Genomic DNA, 19,050 nt, shown 5'->3' on the forward strand with positions numbered 1-19,050 from the left:
TAGATGATAAATAGATGTACATTTATTTATCATTTGCTTTAATATATCTTCAAAACTGAATGTGACTGGTGAGAAACTATGCACAAATAGGCCATACTAATGTAACGGAAGCATATTTCAAATTTTTAATAGAAAATTTAAAAAAAAATATTTCATGTACAGTGGCAGAATTAAATTATCTCATAAAATTAAGGTATTTACCACAAATGTATTCATTTACTAATTAATTTATTTGCTCTCATTTCTTTAAAAATTCACTTATTCATTCATTCATTCTATTTTCTTTCATATTCACTATTTTATTCAGTCATTATTAAGTCTCATATATTAATCAATTAATTTGCTTACTTGTTCGTTTATTGGTTCACTATCTATTTATTCATCCATTCATTATTTTAGTTCCTTATTCATTTGATCAAAAATATTTTAAATAATCATACAGAAAATATTTCATTGGAAAAATATTTTTTTTTTTCACTTTTCCTCACAAAAAAAAAAAAAAAACAAGGGAAATTTTCCCAACTTTTTTTTCCGTTTTGAATGTACAAATTTACAGTTAAAAACAAAAAATTCAATGCAGGTTTTAATAAAAAAATACATTATTCTTTTTGAATGTACCGTGATTTTGAAAATAAATATCCAATTTGTGCATTTTGAAAAAGGTAAAATATCTTAGCCATTTTACTTTGCCCCACATTCCCCTACTTCACATGCTAAATTAAGAACCAATGAACTTTTAGAAGAAAAAGGAAAAGACAAGGATCATGTTCCTCTCAAATATAAACAATATCATCTAGTTGTTTTTATTAAAATTTTTATTCTTTAGTAATGATACCTACATTAAAAAACAAAATGCACAAAAATATAGTGTAGTTCAACCAATAAAAGAAGAATTCGTTTGTTCCTTTTAAAAATTATATTTACAAAAATTTTTCCCTTTGAAGAACTGAAAACAGTAACTTCCTTCTGTACATCTCCAAAAATGAAAGAAAAGGTAAAAAAAAAAACAGGACAAAAAAGCAAATGATTTTCAAAAAAAAGGAGGAGAAATAAAGTGAACCAGAAAGTAATGAAAACAAACAACAACGACAGCAATGAATAATTAGAGAGTATGAGATAAAATATTAAAGTGAAAAATAGACATAGAATACGAACTCATCAATAAAACTTCGACTGAAAACAAAAATTGCACATGAATTGTCTGATAGAATATTTCGTATGTTTAATAGTTAGACATTTTCAATTAATGGATTGCTGCCCCCTTTTTTACCTAGCCCCCCCCCCTCTCAAAAAAAAACATTAATGTTTTTAAAAATATCATATATATACAGTAGACCCTCGTTTTACGCGGGTTTATTTTATGCGGTTTCGATTATACGCGGTTTAAGATTAGGCACCTTTATTGTATTTTACGCGGATGAGTTTCGGTTTTAAGCGGATGCGGCAATGCAAACAGACGATATTTTCCTCTCTTTCAAAATCCAAATTCCTAAAGATTGCAGATTGCACGTAATAAGCTGCATTTTGGCGTGCTAATAAATGAACTTGGACCCCTGGAGACATTTTATGCGATTGGTTCCAGAGCTCTTTCCAGAAGTAAAATTATTAAACTCACACAGTTTAGAACTTACTGGAAGAAGAGCTTTCAGGAGTGACAAAGGAGGCCAAAACCAACTAGGATACCGACTTCGGTAACACACAAACAAAAACGTTCACATTGAAAATTTTGAGCCGTTCCTAGACGATACAAATGATCTTTCTGATTTGTTAGTGAAAGAAGATTCTATCATGGAAATGACGCTAGTGATCATGAATGCGTTAATGCTCTGCAAAGAATTACAGAGAAAAATTCTTAATGGCTGCCAAAAGACTGCCATAGCCAGCTCTTCATTATAAAAGAACACGAAATTAGTTTATGTTTTCTTTATGCATGTTGTGCATAAAATTCAATATAAGTACACATTAAATGTATTACACAATTAGTCATCATTAGAATAAAGTATTTTTTTTTTATCTACGGAACCTAACCCCTATTTTAACACTACTATTGGGTCTCAATTTACGCGGTTTCGGTTTACGCGGCATTTATGTGGAACGAAACCCCCGCGTAAAACGAGGGTCTACTGTATGTGTATATCAATGAAAATGATTTACTGCAATGTACCAAATGCCAGTTTTTATTTAAAATAACTTCTAGTAATATTAAATTGAAAGAAAAATGTGGAATATATGTTTCAACACACTGAACCTTTTTTTTTCTTGCATAATTAGTGCGGTATTAGGAGCTGTTTTGCAATTTCGTAATCCGGTATCTGCTGGAGTAAAATACCAGTATTTTCAGTACAGTGTACGCCGCTTATATGAATCATGTTTGTTCAAAGCAGTTTTGATTCCATAAAGCGGCTGATTCAATGAAGCTGCTGATTCAATAAAGCTGGATTTTGTTTTGTTTTTGACGATTTGATTCATTAAAGCAGTTGATTCAATTAACCACAGATTCAATTAATCGGCGTCCACTGTATTAGCTAAAAATAATAAATAGTCAATTGAACTAATCAGATATTTACTGATATTTTAAATACAAATTTATTTTCCTATGATAAGTACCAAAATCAATCTATTGAAGCAAAAATTTGACTTCAAAAGCACGAATTTATTCATGGATAAAAGTAGCAGAAATATTACAGAATGACATTTTTATCACCAGATAGTGAAATGAATCTCACTTTCGTGAATTTTTGTGAACCACGCTTTTATTTTCTCCATTTCTTCGACTTGTCCTCTTGTGAAAATTAATTTTAAGTGTAACTACACGAATGCATTTATGCTATGAACAGTTTATTCCAGCCATCAATTGAGCAATTTCTTACGATATTTTGAAACATTTGCAACTTGAGCATTTTCAAAAAGTTAAGGCATAATCAGTTGGAACATAATTTCAGATATTTACATAATTGTAGGGAATTCCGGAAGGAAAAGGAAAGAAAATAAAATTCGTCGTGAATTTCGAACCAAAGGATTGATAAAAAGCAAACACGACCTATTCTGATCAAGAGGAAATCGTTAAAGATGATGTTAACACTGGAAAAGAATTGTCGCTCGAAGAACAGTTACAATTCGCTATAAATAATGGAGGAGAAGGTGTAAGTATGGTCACCCCTCTTTTGTTTGGGATTTAAAGTTATTTTCAAATTGAAAAATTCTAGATTTGTGTCTTTTATTAACAGCTATAACAAGTATCGTAAGTGTGAGAAGGCGAAACAATGATTAATATAAATGATTTCATTCCAAAGACGGCGATTTGCAAAAAGCTTTAAAAAAAAAGCACCAGAAAAAATGGGGTGTAAATATGGACACTGTTCAAAAAAGTTTCCAAAAACAGCTTAAAAATAGGATAAAACTATACAAAGCGGGAGAGAATTTGTTTATCACAAAGGGTATACCCAGAAATTTCAAACATAACTGGCTGTTTCAGTCCCGGCACAATCTAAGTGTGCCCACATTAGTCATGTAACACATTTCACCCACATCTCTTCCCAAGTGTCTTCAAAGAACTTTCCATTACGAAAGATGCAAGTTGCATCGCTTGAGAAATAATATTAAATAATATTTTTTGTTTAAAAAAAATAGGTGGTATATAGTGATGGCCATTCTTAAATGAAAGCCTATATTTATACCAACTTCATCTAAGAAAGATGGTCACTATCACATGTAACGTAAAAGCGTGCGTGATTAAATGCTTCAAAAAATAGTTTGAGATCTCTACTTTCCGGATATCACTGTAAAATTGTTTTTAACTAGACGTAAGAACATGAAAAGAAATCGACTGTCATATATATCTCTTAAACTTTGCAGTTCAAAAAAAAAACATCAAGTTGCACAATAACTCACGCTGCCTCCACACTACTTGAAAGAATGTTTCCCAATACTATATGATACATATTAGTAAATGGCGCCATCTGCAGCTCTCGGCGCCAGTCTTCGGTACTTCCCAAAGCCACTAGGGAGGGGTGCTCATATTCACACCTGTGTCCGTTTTTACATCTTTTCCTCTAACGATGAAAAAAATAAACTACCCATAATACAAAAGAAACACCCAAAAATGATTTTTTTCAAAGCCAACAAATTACAAAACGAATTATTTAAAGATGAAAGACTTCCAAGCAACTACAGGAGGTGTATAGCGCATTATTAACAGTACCACCGGCCTGCGTGAATTCAGAAAGAATATTTTCAACTGCTGGAAATTTTTTTACTAAAATGAGTTCTAAGCTTAGTGATAATGCATTATGTTTCTTGCTATTATTGATTTTTTTTTATTATGATATTTTTTCCTTCATTTTTTATTTTATTCACAATAAGTAAATAATACTTTTTGCACAAAATAATAAAATATTACAACAAAATATGTTTTTGAATGTTTTTTACGGAAATTTCTAATACCGGTATTAATACCGGTATTCCGGTATCACGTTTAAAAAATACCGAATACCGGTATTGCATTTTTCGTCTGGTATTGCAATCTCTATGCATAATGTTTGCCATTTGAATATTATAAATTGTAGAATAGATTGCATAATTCTTAGGGTATAAAAAAAATGCAAAAATTATATGTTATCCAAGTAGAAAATAGATGACCAAAAAAAAAAACAACTAATTTTAACTAGTAGTAAACTGAATTTCAGTAGCTAAAGAAAGAACTCAGGAATTAACTCAGATAAATCCAGGTAAAAGTATTTCGAAGTCGGAGCAATCTTTCTAGACTAGATCGTCCTTAACTTTATACTATCGTCATAAAACTACTGTAAGGGCTTGAACTATCTTGCTAAATAAATTAACTTTAATTAATCTGTTGCGTATGCTCTTTTTCTATTTTTAAATAAATGATGATGATCAGATAAATAATAGTTGATCAGATAAATTTGCACGGCCTATAAATAACTAAGTATTCAAAAAACATTCGTAATTAAACTCTCTTTTTTACTATAACTCTATCTTGAGTTTCCACAGCATGGCCTCTTCTCATAAATTGCAAAATCACTAGATTCATCCATTTTGTTCTTAATCGGACAGGTTTTTCTGTATGAATTTAAAGGATAAGGCTCCATTTCTGGGTCGGGTTCCTCATCATTTCAGCTTATGTTCACACTGTGCCAAACCCCAAGAATTTTAACTGCTGTCTTTTTGTTACCAAGCAACCGTTTGACGTAAACATGCAAAATTAAGTAGTTGTTTGTTTACGTATCGGAGGCAGAAAAAATGTAGAGGTAGCAAACAATCTTGTTAACATTTTTCTTATAACAGCCAATGTTCATCAAAGAAGCGATGACATGCTGTTTATGAATACTGTGCATAACGCTAAAGAGCTCATTACCCCCAATGAGAGAAATTACCAATTTCTATCAGCATTGAAATAATTGTAAACATAATTTTCAGTTGTATCATAATATCCATCTTTGATGAGTCATTACTTTTTTCTCAATTTTTCTGGTCAATATTTTTCTGTCCGTGGTAACACCAGAGCTGCGGAGCTGGAGTCGAACTGATTTTGCAGTAAATGAGTCGGAATCAGAGTCGGGAGTCGAAGGTTTAAAATTCCAACAGCCGGAATTGGAGTCATTTATTTTCTCTCAAAATCCTCAACTCTGCCAATGCTTGTGGTGTCGGAGTCAAACTGACATTGAGGTAAAAGAGTCAGAGTCTGAGTCGAAGACTCCAAAATTCCTGGAGTCGGAGTAAAAAAGTTGGTAATTTTTTCTCCTACTCCGCAGCTCTGGTTAATTATCCCCCTCAACAATTGTTCTGTTGAGCTCTGGGGAGAAAGTGCAAAGAAAGAGAATGCGGGGCAAAGTGAAATGCGGTAAGCTACATTTTTCGAAATGAACAACTTGAAAATACCATTTGAAATCTACAGTGCATAAATAGAGCAGTATATTTTACACTGCAACTTGTAAAATGTTTTTTCTCCTTTTTAGTAGTAAATATGTACCTTCAAATAAAATTGGAAAATTATACACAAAGCAAAATGATAATTAAGATTTTTTTAAATGAAATATCTCCTATTTCATTATTAAAAATTATTTTCTTCCCATGCATTAATGAATAAATGAATAAACTACAGTCGAGCCCGCTGATTAGAATATCTCGCTTAATATAATGCATTTTCAATATATCCAAACCAATGTAATGTGTTATTTTGATCCCGGTTAATAGAATATCCCGCTTATTAGAATATTTTTTCGTGGCAAAATGGCTATTCCACTAAGCGAGATCGACAATATTTCATTTTGCTCCGCATTCATTTGACAACATCGTCGCCTCAGAGCAACAGTAAGATATCTTAGTGCTATTTCCGGAATTAGATATCTTACTGTTGCTCTGAAGCGACGATATGTACTACACGTTTGAAATAAAAACAAGCCACATAATATAATATTGAATAAATAAATACTGCCCCAAACATCATCAGGCTTATACTAACATTTGAAATGGCAATAACAAGAATTTTATTATTTAATATCTGTATATTGATATGCTACAATATATTGCAATATCGGTATCAAATTTTGGAAAAAAAAGTTTGTATCATCATGTACAATAAACTCTCGTTTTACGTAGGGGTTACTTTCCAGATATAAAATACTTGAAAAACTACTAGGATACTAGAATGCACAAAGGGTAAAATCTACTCTGCTGAAAATTTCCCGCCCTAGTTAGCTGCAGGCCTGGATCTGTGTACCTGCAAACAATGCGGGAAGGCTCACGTTTTTAAGGTTCCCAATAGTCCAAGAAATTGAAGACAAACTGGCACTAAGACACATTAATATTGCAAATATACACTGGGGAGAGTTCTACAGATTGCTACAGATTTGTAGCAAGGGGGCCCAAAGTTTATAGATCCGGGCCTGGTTAGCTGTCTCTTCTGCCTAGCTCAATGGTTCTCAACCTTTTTGAGCCCATCGCACCCTTCTAGAGTTTGACTTTGTCCCCCTCCCCCTCTCTCTTCTTATTTGGAAAAAAAAAATAAGTTGGCACTTCTGATCATCGATATTATTGAAAACATAGATGTATAATTTAAGTTCGAAGTAGAGTGTGTATAATAAAGCTATTTTGTTCAATCACTCTCAAACCAAAAATAAACAAATAAATAAAGTATTTTTTTACGTTTTGTTTCCTTTCTTTCCCAAAACTAACTGATAGATATTTAAAAGAAAATACTCAACTAGGATCATTCACGTACTTTTCGAAAACTACATTTTTAAAGAAACTATTTTCTTTATTTTCTTTTTTTCAAATTAAAATCAGGGGGAATTAAAAGCATTGACGAATAATTTCTTTTAAAAAGGGAAATTTGTAAACTTGGCAATGAACGATGAAATATTTCCTTTCGGTTGAAAATAGGTGTGAGGAAGAAACTCCTAAACTTAATTTTCTTTTCAACTAGAGTAATTTTTTGTCTGAACTCTGAGTAACATCGATTTTTTTTTTTTCGTTTTTAGTTTCAATATTTGCTGGTTTTTTATTATTAGTAGTACATCTTTTAAATACTCATGGCCCCACTATCGTCCCTCAAGAATTTATTGCCCTTTGAGGAGCCAAGTCGCCCCCTTGAACGCAATCGTCGCCAGGTTGGGAATCACTCTGGCCTATAGTTATTTAAAGTAAATACTCTCACATTTCGCAGCCACGGTTTGACGAGGGAATAATGAAACAAACGTAGAAAAAAAGTACAGAGAAGGAAACACACCGAACAAATTATAAGTGCATTTTAATAGTAAATGTACTTAAGAAATACTGAAAAAGCGCTTATTTTCGCGAGACTTTAATTTTCTCGATTTTTGCGAGACCGCCGCAATCTCAAAAACTTAAACCACGCGAAATATTTTAATTTTATGTTAAAATCAACTTTTTGTTGCTTGTATTAAATTCGCGAAGTTTTCAGCTCGCGAAATCACCAATGTCTTCATTTTCGCAAAATTAAGGTTAGGAAATAAGTGCTTTCACATTAACTAATGTGGCGTAGTTTCATCCGCAGAAAATAATTGATGATTTTCAACTTTGACAAACTTTTGTCTGCATTTTCTGTTTTCAAGGTTTTCCTCACGATGGACCATATATATACTTTTCGGGTTGAGCTATTTTTATCTCGCAATTAGGTTCCCATTAAATTATTTATTCATAACATGTACTAGCCTTGTACATATTGATGCCTTTATGTAACTCCTTTTTTTTCTTACGCTCGTTTTAATTATCTCATGTAACGATTTCTCTTTTCGTTGTCATTTCCCGCCCATATACTTTTTTGTCATGCTTTCACATTAGTTATAAGGATACAGGGTCAAGTGAGGGAAAATTTGGGTAAAATCAAGCTTGTTTTAGAGATATTAATAACTCTTTTGATTCAATTTGGAACATTGGATTTATGGAAAGCATCAAGCAGAACCATTTAACCTTTTAAACTTTCTCCTGTACCTAACACATAAAGAAAGCATAGGATTCGTAAAAATTTTCGAAATTTGACGGATTGACGCGTTTTGAGATGTGCTGCATCCATTTTGAACATTTTAGAAAAGTGTGTGTGTGTGTGTGTGTGTGTGTGTGTGTGTGTGTGTGTGTGCGTTGTGCGTGACCGGTTTTTTGTGGACACTGCAATGCAAAAACTACCGCATGACCTTCAAAAAAATTTATCATTACGCATGCACTCTCGTGTGAATTGATGTCCATTAGTTTTTGCCGCCCAATTCCTCTCAGAGGGTAAAGCAATCAAATGTTTTCTTCAATATGTGTGACTGCTATGTCGTAAAAAGTAACGAACGGATTCAGACAAATATTGAACCATAAGTAGACTTCTGATGCTAAGGTTACTGATTCTATTTTAGCGGCAATAGCTCAAACTGTCGTGGAGAAATCGAACACTTTATCTCCTTATTTGTGACTGATAATAATGATCATGAAGTACAAGAAGGATTCAGCAAAACAAAGTGCTCTCTGATGATATATTAGACTGGTTGAAATATGTATATCACTATTACAGTAGTAAATATATATCGATATATTACGGGATATCGGTATATCTCCCTGCCCTAGTCGTGGAGAACAGAAAAAAAAAAAAAAACATATACAACAGCATTGTATTTGGCTTACAAAATGTAATACTTATTCAAAACCAGAGATATTGGCTAGGGATTTTTTTTAATGCGTCAAATACTCCTTGATATTTTAAAGGAGTGAAATTCATTTTGGAAGGGTAAAGTATACGAAAACGTTGAAGACCATAATAGAGATCAATTGAGGCAGAGCGAAGCAAAGGGATGTAGGTGGCAAAATTAAAAATTTGGGGATAACCAGTATAAATGGAAGGTGAACCTCTCCTCTGTGTTGACAAGGGATAGTATTAGTAGCCCTGGTAGGTACTGCAACTCAGCATCATTTAGAAAAAAAATTCAATGAAAGTCTATTTAGGACCTTATCTTTCAACGCGTTTTAATCAAAATTTGAAAATGTCCACTTAATCCCTTTGCTTCTCACTGCCTCAATTCCATTAAAAACTAATTTTCTAGGGATGAAACAGAAGATCGCAGGGAAGGAAGAGATATGTTCTTTGCTTTCAATCATTTAGAACGTGTGACATTTTGAATTAAAAAAAATAAAAACAACGTTTAAAATATGTAACTTTTAAAAATTCTTATTAATATCCCCCCTCCCTCCCCCATTATTTTCCACGATGTTGACTTTTTATTTAAAATTCTAATCGTGAAAAACGCTGAGCTGTAAATTTCAGGCGTTTATCCAATATACAATGGATAAAATACGCTTGTAGGGTGATAAAAATGTTTCTGCTCAAATATAATATTAGTTCCCTTTCGTCTCAGAAAATTAAACTTTTATTACTTAACTTTAACTCCGTACTGCATACCGACTAAATAAGTATGAAGCGCATTGCAGAATGAAGTTTAGTTGGCCGCGATGGTGAATAATATTCCTAGTCCATTTTACAAAATCGTGCTTACTGTTGAAAGTAGAAACGTATTGATAACGTAAACCAGCAATTCTCAATCAGTGGTCCGGGCTGCCGGACCACTGGTTGAGCAAAAATCTGCGGACAACATATTTGCTTAACCAGCGAACCGGTGCAGGTTCGCAGATAAATTTGACCGATCCTCAGAGCTTTTTTGCTCATCCAAGTTATAAAAGTTTCCTCTCGAAAAGTTAAAGAAAAAAAAAATCCTATGGGACTTTTTACTTGAATTTTATGATTCTTTTTTAAAATTTTCTATGATTTTTTATCACTGTTTATCTACTCACGAATAATTATTACAATTATTATTTTTCTTTCTCTTAAATATTTTTTGTTTTATTATTTTAAAACCAAGTAAATAATTGTTTAATTATTTATGCATTATAAATTACTCAGTAAATAAGGAAAAGTAACCACATTGGTTGAAAATGTTTTCTAGCTGTCTCCAAGTAAAAAAATAATAATAATAATAATTAATTAATTGAACTCCTGGCCGATCCAAACAACAACAACAATAATAATAATAATAATAATAAATGAAAAAATTTAACGAGCCGTAAGTGGAAGGTTTTTTTATTAATAAATTAATTACTATCATTTTTTTTCTTTTTAAAGTAAAAAATCTCAATGGATCAGGAAATGTTTTTAAAAACTTTTGCCGATTCGCGGGATTCAAAAGATTTCGAAACGCAGACGTGTAGACTATTGTATTCCTCAAATTGAAATGTTAACTCTATTAGACTCAGTTTTCTGTTTTCTAAAGGATAATCCTCAAGTCAAATCCATTACCACTTTCAATTTAAACATTCAAGGATCCAAGTAAAACTAATTTCTATTTTCCAACTCAATTTATCAGAATTTTAAAATAAGTCAGTCTAGGAACCCACATTACGTCACATAAATTCGGTCTGATGACTACAAGGATTTTCAAGAAATAGCATTACTTTAAATTTATAAGATTATACCACTCGCTTCGCTAGTGTGGTAGTTTTGAAATTTATCAGAACACTGCGCACGATTAACTTCAAAACAGCGCGCGACAAGTTTAGACCAGAAAACTTTGAAGACATTAAGTATGCTAAAACACTTGTGAGAACCTTGAAAAAGCATTTCAAACAAAGAAATGTCTGGAAAATTACAGTTTCAATGCTCCATCAATAACATCTAACCTAACGAACTGGTAAGACTGAAAGGATTGCAAAAGAGATTATACTAATCAAGAAAAATGTATGCAAAAGCAACGATCAAGAACGGATATCCCCCTTGAGTCGATGTGCAGGAACTCTCCTTCGGCATATTTTCGATTTTGAAGTTCCAAAAACGTAATTTTAGACGATTTCTTCAATAATGTTACGAAAAAGATGGCTTTCCCTCGGAATTTTTTCTACATCGTAGTCTTGAAGCAGCAATTGTAGCACATCTCTCAACACTTTAGTAATATGGATCTGAACTTTGCACAGGAAGTTTACTGAAGTTCCAAAAACTCGATTTTAGACGATCTTAGATCTGGTTCCGGCGGGGACCCATCCATGGAAGGTTTTTCTAATTGAAATTCCTAAATAGCTCTTATAGGGCACCTTTGAAACTTAATTTGAGACAATCTTCCATGGTGTTATGGGGCGGTGGGTTGGGAATTTATAAAAGGGGTGGTTTGGGAGTTTATATACTTATAAAATCAATCGCCCCTTCCTTGAATACTTTCGGGATCTGCTCTTGGCAAATCAAGTCAGCTGTAGTTCCGGGTTTCTTAGTTAGATGGCGTTGGAAAGTCACTCCACATCGCCTACCAAAACCGAGAAGGTCTTGTTACCTTCGGGGGAGAAGTGGAGGAGTTGTCTTCAGTTGTCTGCTCTTGGCAACGATTGCGTTCGTGCTTATGCGGCATAGGTTCCCAAACTGTGTGCCGCAGGCAGAGGCGAGTGCAGAAAAGTCTCCAGGGTATCGTTTTATGTATTACTAGTAGTACCCGCACGGCTTTGCCCGTAGTAGAAAAATTAAAAGGTCATTTGGTTCGCCTGTATATTGAAAAAAGTTGGATGATGAATTTTTCGCCAATTGGCTATGTTCATTCGCTCTCCTATTCCACGTCATAATAATTTCGTAATTTACTCGTCCATATGATAATTTTTCTCCGGAAAATGTTCTTAAAATTGAAATAGAAAAAGAACAAAATCGAATTTTCGAAAAATCGCTTCAAGGTGCACACCCACATGCTACAAACTAGCTTTGTGCCAAATTTTATGAAAATCGGCCGAACGGTCTATTCGCTATGCGCGTCACAGAGATCCAGACATCCAGACATACTGACAGAGAGACTTTAAGCTTCATTATTAGTATTTAGTGGTACCCGCATGGCTTTGCCCGTAGTTGAAAATTAAAAGGTCATTTGGTTCGCCTGTATATTTTTAAATAATGGATGATGAATTTCTCGCCAATTGGCTACGTTCATTCGCTCTCCCACTCCACATCATGATAATTTCGTAATTTACTCGTCCATCTTATGGTAATTTTGCTCCGGAGAATGTTCTTAAAAGTGAAATAGAAAAAGAACAAAATCAAATTCTTGAAAAATCGCTTCGAGGTGCACATACACATGCTACAAACTGACTTTGTGCCAAATTTCATGAAAATCGGCCGAACGGTCTAGGCGCTATGCGCGTTACATACATCCAGACAGAGAGACTTTCAGCTTTATTATTAGTAAAAAAGAAAAGATATTGAGATAGACCATAGAGCAATTTTTGTTTTAAACAAGATTCTAGCTGCATTTTTCTTTATTAAGAAACGAAGAAATAAAACATAGTGTACTTTCAAATTAACTATGGAACATGTCAAAATCGTTTAACGTTCAAAAGTCATAACCGGTTGAAACTTATAACTCACTTCTCTCTAAACTAACTTGGATGCACCTAGACCTATGTCAAACCAAAGGATTGTTTTTTTTTTTTTTTTTTTTGTCCCGGTTTAAAATTGAATTCATTACATTATGTTCTGACAAAGTAAACGAATGTTACTTTCCTTGGTTTCCCTGCTAACTCTTGCTCTCGATAATTTTAAATGCTATTAATATTTTTTGCTTTAACTTATGACCGAAACATTGTCCGTCCAGGGTAAAAATAGATTTTAGAGTTTGAAAATAATAAATGCCTCTGTTCTGAAAATTTCCCTCGCTGTATCTTAAATTATATTTAACTAGATGTACCCGCACGGTTGTCAATGTGCTATAAGGTAGGGGGGAAAATGCTCTTTGAACATATGTAAATTTTATTCCTAACTCCAAAACAAAAAAAACTTTATGTTTCGTTAATTGAAATCTGCGCACATTATTTTACCTGATTTCCAATCGTATTCGATGAAGTAAAAAAAGATTCTGAAATAATGAATACAACTGCCCATCAAAGCCTTCTTTTCCAAAGAAAAAAGCATATCATTTAAATAATGCTTTAAAATCACTCAAAGTTACCCTATAGGTAAGCGTTTAAATAAACAAAATTTAAAAACATGCTACTATCCAATTCGAGAGAAATTGACAATAAAAAAGCAATAAATGAAAATATCACTAAGTGCAGATTTATTGTCTAAAAATATTCGCAATAAATAAAACAAAACAAATAATAATAATAATAATAAACTCTATATTTATACATGCAAAAAAAAGAAAAACAGACGACTGTATTTAATTTGAGCAAATGAATGTCATTGGCCATGCAGCGGAAAATCATGTGACTCACTATCCACCAAGTACAAAGACAATAGATTTTGACAAACGTCAGACATTGGGCAATAAACAACTGCGATTTCTCAATCAGACTCACTATCCCAGAGAAATTATCATCCCGGTGACACAAATGCAAAAAACACCACTGCCTATAGTACTATTAATCCTATAATAAAATCACATGCTACAGTCATACTGAACGAATTTTATTTCGGAAAGGTTTTCCAGCAATGCTGAGTAATTTTCAAATAACACTTTTATTTTTATTTATTTATTTATTTTGCGATTTTGATAAAGAGTAAAACAATTTCTTGGATTCCTCTCCAATAGTGAATTATTTTAGTTTACAGCCATTTTGTGAATATTTTAGTATATCTAATTCTTGATCCTCTAGAGCAGCAGTTCCTAACCTTTTTCCCCTTGCGAACCCCTTCCAAAATCGGAAAGAATCTGGCGAATCCCTTGTGCCGTAAGTAATAAGTAGCAACCAAAAACACACACGCACACACACACACACACATAATAACATTGGGTTTTTTTTTCTTCTTCTTTTTTTTTTTTTGGTTTGACATTATTGCAAAAAACAGAAGCACGAAAAAAAAGTGATTATTTTTTGTTGCCATTCAGTCAACTTCAAAAAAACTCGAAAAAGGGATATTAATGGAGCAAAAAAAACTCAAAGTTTTGCTCAAATATCTGAGTTTTAGTTACATTTACCTGTAACACTAAACCAAAAGATAATAGGGTGGTTTCCTTCAGTCAAAAGTACTACTTTTAGTCATTGAAATGGATAGAATGAGCAAAAAAATTTACATGAATCCAGAAAATACATTCATTTTCTCAACAGTTTTTTTTTAATTAATTTTTTAAAATGTCCGATTTTTCAAACAAGGCGTGGTCTTTATGACGTCACAAATGATGCAATTTGGCGCATCTTTCTACTACGTTTCCACGTTATGATAATCAAGCAGCGAATTAAAATTGCGCTCTACGCTTGCTATCAACCATATCGTTGCCAATACGCGTGAGTAAAGAAGCGAATTAAATATTTTGAACCGTGAATGGCAACACTGAATGGCATTTCATCATTTGTGATGTCATCGGCAGAAGCGTTAAACGATGAAAGAGCACCGATTTAAGTTTTTTTTTTTTTTTTTAAATATTAAACTTAAAGAAGTTATTTTAAAAATGGTCAGATCCTATGTTTTTAAGCATGCTGTTTCAGAAAAAAATTACTTTTAAAATTTTGGAAACGACCCCATTATAGAAAGATTTTTAAAAATACCTTCCAAAGAACTTCCTCAGATTAACTAAATGTTCTTTTGCCTTCTAAGAAGTTAGAAAGGTATCTAAATTTATGCTTCTTGAAAAGAACTATGAGTTCAGTTGTTTGATAAGGATAAACTGCTTACATTAATCGTTTGAGTGCTGAAGAATCTTTTGATCCTTGTACTAAATGTGCGAAATAAAATGCGTATATTGAAAAAATAATAGAAACGTCTATAATTAACTGTAATTATTACAGAAAAGGTAATTTTACCAACAAAAGTTTTTCATCTCTCTAAATATTAGAGATATTTTCTGCACAAGTTTCATGAATCCATTCTTAACAGACAGCGCAAATTAAGTTGTATGGTTAAAATTCCAGGAAAGTTTTCTAAAGTAATTTATTTTTTCACACATCCTGCGGCATTTTTTGGATGATAGCCGTTTTTCCTCTGTTTCAAAAAAAAAAAAAAAAGCTCGAAGTAAATTGTAGTCTATGCAGGTATCGTGAAAATTTTAGCAACAACCAGCAGCACGATCGCACTTTCACGCGTTTTCGGCACACCATAAGAGAAATGGAAGCTCTCACTTACACTCAAATGCTAAAGAAACTAAACAGAGAAATCACTAAAAATATTTCAGACGCTCAAATTTGCTTCATTTAATGTTTCGGTTATCTTTAAGTGAACTTACTTTCCATCATACGCTTCTGAGGAAACCAAAGCATTCACCATATTCTTTCATCTGAATACATTGTGTTCCAAAGGGGGGGGGGGCTTTATCATCATGGTTTCTATTTTCTATCATATTTTCAATGAAAGTAGTAAAACTCGTGCTTTGTAATGACACACTAAATTCTTTAAATGTAAAATATGTCAACAAACATATTAAAATTTTCAGGCAAAGAGTATCGAATGTGCGATAGACAAATGAATAAATAATGAACAAAAATCGCTTGAACTTAAAACTTCATCTGAAGAAAGCTTGTTAAAATGCCGCCATAAAAATATTGTTTTCTTCGAACCTCCTTGATACCTCTCGCGAACCCCCAGGGGTTCGCGAATCACCGATTGGACAACGATGCTCTAGAGGATCCTTTAGAGGAACGTAGTCATTTTCGGCAAAGTAATCGCCAGACAAATCAAGTCATAGAGCTGATCATTTCTAAATGTCTTAGTGTTAGGAAAAGTTTAAAAGACAGGATAGACAGACCAATGAGTGAACGTATGAGACAATTTCATTTTAAGTAAAATCATAAAATCATTTAAAACTAGCATTTGGCACATAGCAGGAAAAGCATTTTATTTTATATTGCATGTTTTAAAAAGAAATCGGAAGAACTTATAGAGCTTTATGTTTCATGAGGGGTTGAAATGCTAAAAAAAACTGCACCAATTCAGTGATTGAACACCCGAGCCAGTGGACAAATAAAGCGTTTGCCAATTCGTTTAAGAAAAACGTTTTTTAACTTTATTATTACGAGTCGTTCATCACTGGGGAAAGAGTTCCTTGGTCCCTCTACTCCCATTGTAGAGAGAATTAATTCTTCAGTTCTTGAAGCAACGATCCTAAAGCACGTGATAACAAGAGACATTACATCATTGAGTAAAATCTTTTATTAAAAATTCTTTGTAGTTTGGGGGGGAAAAAACATTACTTTCAGGTCCCTCAAATATTTAGACTGAAAGTTTTCTCCATTCTGATTTTCATAGGTCATAGGTTCTCCTTGCTTGAAAAATGTGTTTTGGAATACTCTTTTTCTCGTCAAACGGTAAAGTCCCCCCCCCCCCCCCATTTCTCTCGTCAAGAAGATACGCCTAGAGTGTAGTGCCGTTTTTCCGGTCAGCGGCATCATTTATTTTTTATTAAAAAAACATTTGAAAAAGATTTTCCGTTTAGACATGCTTTTCATTTCAAACAGATAATCTCTCCGGAAAATTTACGCTTTAACTACACAAATTTTTCTTAAAATGTAAATTTCAATTCGTCTTCAAAAGACTAGTTTTAGTCGTGTGAATGAATGTAGCAATGCATTTTATTGGACGGTTTGTAAATGTTTCTTAAAGTTTTCAAAATTGTGAACATAAAAATCGAAACTGCTTGAAAATAAAATTATTTACAGAATCCGAAAACTGTTTAGTTATGTATGGAAATAAATAACATAACCAATCGACTATATATTCGACTATATATCGAATATATATATATATATATATATATATATATATATATATATATATATATATATCAGCCGTACGCACTTATATTCATCGTTTCGTTTCCACCAATATTCAATCTTGGATTTGAATCAACCGAATTTGATACGCGTAACACTCAATTTGTGTAGCAAAACTAAAGCAAGAACATCTTTTTAGCAGAAATTAATCCATATCTTAAGTCGGGGGGGGGGGGGGTCGGGGGGGGGGGGGGGGGGTAATACGACTTTTTTTTCCCATCTTTCTTTTTTTTTTTCTTTTGATGGGGAAGGAATTTATAACAATTGTTGCATGTATACACCAACTCAAAAAATTTAATAAACAAATAAAATATCTAATTTAACATTTTGCTTCGTTAGCAGTTTCAATTCAAAGTTCGAGGCCGGTCCCCCCTCCCTCCTGTTTTTTCATTTTTTTTTTTAAATCAATGTTAAACTTAAAATACACAAGTACCTTTTATGCATTGTATAGTATAAATTTGTTATCTGCACCATAATAAGTTGGTTTGGTTTTTGTTGTTTCCCGATGAAATTTGCATTTAGTATGCACCCATTACCCCCTTATAAAAAAATTCGAATTGACTGAATATCTTCAATTCTAAATTATAGTGCTACAAAAAAAGTTCTGTAGCAATAAATAGAAAAATATTTAATTCACGTCAAATTAATTAACACAAATTGAATTTTTGCAGTTTTTCCGATTTAAATGCTAGGTTACGTAAACACGAATCTATGATTACATTTGTATCGTAAATAAATAGAGATAAAATTGAATAAATTAAATTTAGCTTACCTAATAAACACATCAGTGATCCACATAAACTTAAAGGCCATATTGCTTGCTCCCGGCTAATATCGAACACTTGAACAACAGAAACATAAATAATGCCCGCAGATCTGTGCAATCCCACAGTCAAAAAGCTAAGCCAAAAGCATGCAAATGCTATGCACCAAGAATATAAGGGCTCTTTTTGGCGTTCCACAACAATTCCCCCGTTCTCCATGTTTACAGTAGTATTTCGATTTGCGTCTAGTAGTCGGAAAAAGTCGTCTGCTCGAGTTATAGCGGAACTAGCGCCACCCGCCGGTATGAAACGGCGAAGGACTTTCGTGTCGAAAGGCGCTAGTTGGTTGCTCTTTGGAGGAATCTTTTTCTTCATTTGTTGTTTTAAACTTCTATTCCCGTGGTTCTTTTAATAGGCTGCGATAGCCATTTTACCAAATATCCTTGAAAGTTGCTTTTCCTTCCGATTCGCTGTTCGTTAACATATGTCAACCGTTTGTAATCAACCCATAGTTGCGGAACTTCTGATTTTCTTGTCCCATGACCGTTTTGTCTTTATTTTTTCTGATCCAGTGGGAGAAATTTCGAAAGCATTTGCAGCGTAAGAAACGAAAAACCAGTGATCTGCTTACCGAATAGTTTTCGAAATTTATTTTAATTTCTGTATCGTTGACATCACACCCCAAGGATGTATTGTAGGTGTAGGAACAAAAGAGATCAAATTTTAAAAATAAAGAAGATTTTGTAAAATGATTGCGTTTAATAATTTTGAGACTGTTGGTTATCTCAATTTAATGATTACTTAATAAGTTCACAGTTATTCATATTGATTTAATAAATTTAATTGTTACTTCATTAATTCATAATTTATCCTTTCAATCTGATATTGCTTGCAGGAATTCCGCAAATTCTCTTCGCGAAAAAACATGTTCTCAGATCTTTCAGTGAGAGGAAAAGTGCCCTACTACTGACATGTCAGTCTAACTATGCTTCTATTGCTTTTATTTGCTTCCTCCCTTTTTTTTTTTTTTTTCTATCTTTTCAAATTA

The 19,050-nt window shown here is 32.9% G+C and overlaps 1 protein-coding gene across 1 annotated transcript in view; it reads right to left on the reverse strand.

The window, feature by feature from the left end:
* LOC129216777 (monocarboxylate transporter 9-like) overlaps positions 1-18,221 on the reverse strand; it is a 112,569-nt gene extending 94,348 nt beyond the window's left edge. Inside the window, exon 1 of the mRNA XM_054850996.1 lies at positions 18,011-18,221. Coding sequence (XP_054706971.1) covers positions 18,011-18,221 — 211 coding nt within the window. The remainder of the gene's footprint in view (positions 1-18,010) is intronic.
* Between the last annotated feature and the right edge of the window lie 829 nt (positions 18,222-19,050).

The sequence above is a fragment of the Uloborus diversus genome, chromosome 1 (genome assembly GCF_026930045.1).
Source record: "Uloborus diversus isolate 005 chromosome 1, Udiv.v.3.1, whole genome shotgun sequence".
NCBI lineage: Eukaryota > Metazoa > Arthropoda > Arachnida > Araneae > Uloboridae > Uloborus > Uloborus diversus.